This window comes from Engraulis encrasicolus, chromosome 19 (genome assembly GCF_034702125.1).
Source record: "Engraulis encrasicolus isolate BLACKSEA-1 chromosome 19, IST_EnEncr_1.0, whole genome shotgun sequence".
NCBI classification, from domain to species: domain Eukaryota; kingdom Metazoa; phylum Chordata; class Actinopteri; order Clupeiformes; family Engraulidae; genus Engraulis; species Engraulis encrasicolus.
In genome coordinates, this window is record NC_085875.1 from 38,011,695 (window position 1) to 38,015,115 (window position 3,421).

General features: G+C 41.8%; 1 protein-coding gene across 1 annotated transcript; it reads right to left on the reverse strand.

Annotated features, from left to right (window-relative positions):
• Positions 1-564: 564 nt before the first annotated feature.
• On the reverse strand, positions 565-2,850 carry LOC134469882 (macrophage mannose receptor 1-like). Its single transcript, XM_063223905.1, has 8 exons — positions 2,821-2,850; positions 2,362-2,517; positions 2,081-2,209; positions 1,569-1,683; positions 1,325-1,470; positions 1,011-1,136; positions 791-899; positions 565-659 (listed from the first exon to the last, which is right to left on the reverse strand). Exons 2-8 carry the CDS (start codon positions 2,506-2,508, stop codon positions 565-567), a joined length of 867 nt encoding a protein of 288 aa, XP_063079975.1. The 5' UTR covers positions 2,509-2,517; positions 2,821-2,850.
• Between the last annotated feature and the right edge of the window lie 571 nt (positions 2,851-3,421).

Here is a 3,421-nt window from a genome sequence, read left to right on the forward strand (position 1 = left end):
GGGGCACCTAAGTCACACCCTTCTACTTCCGAGTCATGGGGCTGAAGCTCTCAAAATTTTGAACGGGAGTGACTGGAGCGAGTCAAGCTACATCCTCATCCCGTTTGGCATGTGGTCCGAATTTCACATATGATGGCAGTGTATTTTTAAGGTTTGGATTTGCAACATAAGACCACTCATTTTCGTCACGCAAGAAAGGTTATTTTAGCTTTTGTGCAAAACTGTGTTAGAGACTACAATGTGCGCCTCGCATATTTGACGTGAACCGAGGCGCAGCCAACCCTACTGCTGCACCGCGGCTGAAGTGGCTTCACGTCGGACATGCGACGTCTGTTGTGTAGTCCAAATAATTACATATTTTTGCACGCACACAACTAAAAAATCACTTGCCAAGTGAAGTCAACAAGCACACCATTGGTTGTTATTAATTCTGAGGCACAGTATATGTGTGATCGACGGGGAAATTGCAATTGTAATTGTAATTGTGAAATTGCAAACAAAGAGAGAGAAAAGACTGCTCATTTTGGCACATTTTATTTACAAAATGAAACCATTTCTGAACCATCAGGCAAGTGCAGCCACAATACGTTGTTTCTGACAGACGTATCCATATGCAATGTCACACAGCTCATTGGCCCAGCCCCAGCTATCTTGGCCATCTAAGATAAAGAAGGCAAAACAGGAGAAAAATGTCAGTTAAATCATATACATAGGCCTACACTTAAATTGCTTGTCTATCTTGAATGTGTGAGCCACAGAGGTTCAGTAGGAAAAGGGATGTTTCACTTACAAGGATGATAATTCATGAGAATGCACAAGTTTTGAGGGCTTGCTGCCGGTTGCTTTCTTGCCCAGTCTTGGTAGTCAAATGGTGTCTGGTCATTCCACTGCCAAGTTAGCTATAGAGGGATAAACTGTGTGTTACAACGAATTGCTGGTGTGGTTGATATAGAGATTTTCTCAATATTCCATGACAAGGAAACACATTTTGACATGTTTAAAACGTTTACCGCAGCCTCATCATCTTTTCGTCCTCCGATCCAGGCCATAGTGTTTTCTGTAAGTTTCTGCAGAAACACATTCAGCTCCTCGCTGTGTACCGAGGCCAGGTTGCCACCGTCTGCAGAGCAGTTTTTCTAAGCACATGTATGGAAACATACATTAGTGCGGGGAGCAGTGCTGGAACAATTGCACACAGGGCCCCAGGACAAAACACTGATGCCCCCCCCCCCCCATATGACCTGAAAAAGGCCATAATAGGGCCCCCATAAAGGACGTCATTCACACGAAGGTCAGAAAAAGTTAGATCATGCAATGTATTTACCTGTGCTGCTCCAAATCCCAGCTTTGCTTCTTTGAAGGCGTAGCACTGAGACCCATACAAGTAGTAGTCATCGTCACAAGTGGGCCTTTGACTCTCTTTGCATATGAATGCATATCTTAGAGTACCATCCTCATTTCCCCATGTCCCTAGAAAAATTAGACACATTTCAGAAATCATTCATTTTACAGCAGCAGTACTGCAACCATTATTGGCAGTGTTGGTAAGGAAACAAAGACATAGTTACCATCTTTGAACATCATCATGCTGTTTTTTTCTCTGAAATTACGCGGTTGGCCTGCACCCCAGTTGTCATATTCCATGTTGGCTCCATCAACCCATCTCCATGATAGGTGTCTTTGCTAACACATAAAAAAAAAACAAGTCAAATCTGACTTGAAGAAATGTGTCATTTTCAAGATTGCGTCCAAGATAGCATCAAGAATATAATTCTGGTTATATCGTACGTGTTATTTACATTATAAAGATGTCAGTGTTTAAACACATTTAAAAGGTCACCAGATGATGCACATCACACTACAGTCTCACAATTACACAATTTCTAATAACATTTTAAACATTGTTGTACGCTAGATTATTAGATTATTAACTAATTTCAGGTGGTCTGTTACCTTTATATTGGAAACCCAGAAATGTTGTGTACATTTATAATTTCATGATGCAAGCAATATATAGTCTTCATATAGAAATTCCCAGATAATAACTTCCTCATATTGTTCAACCAGGTTGTAATCTTACCGGTTCGACTCTCTGTCCTCCAATCCATACAACCTTGTTGTCGGTTTTTTCAAAAAGAGACTTCACAAACTCGTTTTCCTCCTTATTACTAATAGAGACTAGATGGCCACCAGAGAATTTGCATTGTTGCTACAAACATAAGTGAAGAGAAAAAGGCAAATTGTTATCAATGACAGTAATGCAATGCTAATTGAAAAGTTTCATCCTTTTCATGATATGCTTTATGCTCCAGTAAGCCATTTTCCCAACGCTGAAACGTAAGGCTTAAGATGGCTGCTTACCTCTGCATTAGCCCATGTATCGTCACTTGCACCAGTTAGTGAGTAGCAGGAATCCTGGAACTGAACATAGCCTTCTTTACACTGCAGCTGACTGCTGGCCTGACCGAAAGCCAAGGCAACAAGTAGAGGGAAGAGAAGAGGGCTCATGTTGATCACCTGCGGGAGTCAAAGCCATGGTAAGATTGCAAAGAAAACCTTCAGCCTGACAGCATGTCAAGGAGTCATTTGATATCATTCTTCATTGTCGTAGGTAGTATATCACAGCGGAATTGGAATGAAGTTAAGGAATAATAATTTGATATTGAAGAAAATTGTCTCTCAGAACATTTATTTGATTTTTCAAGTATAAAATAGCTTTGAATTATTTGTGAACTGAAACACCAGGACAACATTTTTTGACCAAAAGATAAAAAAGACCAAAAGCCTGAAAAAAAGGTAAGAGAAAGAGATGCACCAGACCTGAACACTGAGGCTTTCTGATGCTCTGCTGCTGAGGTGTGAGGTAAAGATATGTGCTGTCAGGGCAGGTTTTGTACACGACCGTCTGTTTGCAGAAATGGGGGCAGAGTAGGTTGTACCACTGAACGTTAACCTTTCCAAAACATTTGTTCATATATTTGTTAGGCTGATACACTGGAATTACCAACCCCCTCTATTACCTCTGCCCATGTTTGACCCCTACACGTACACTTTTCTGGCCTTCCTGCAAGATTTGCACTGGCCCAAGTTCCATTCATGTTGGGCGTGCAGCCTATATAAGCACAACAGTTTCGAAGGAATACCACCCACGCATTCAGTACAGCGTAAAGGTTTGTGTACATTCGTGCACAGATCTGGACTGGGGCCATTGGGAAACTGCGCTGTATGCCAGATTACCAGTTCAATCTTGAGGCGCTGTCCCAGATTCCTCTCAACAGAGAGAGCAATTGGATATGGTTAAGATACTGGATGACCCAGGCTGGTCTTGCACTACAGTCTCCATGGTCCATGCATGGAACAGATGAGATAGCACAGGATGTCACAACAACTCCCTGAGAGGTTTTCAAATCACGAAGGTCTT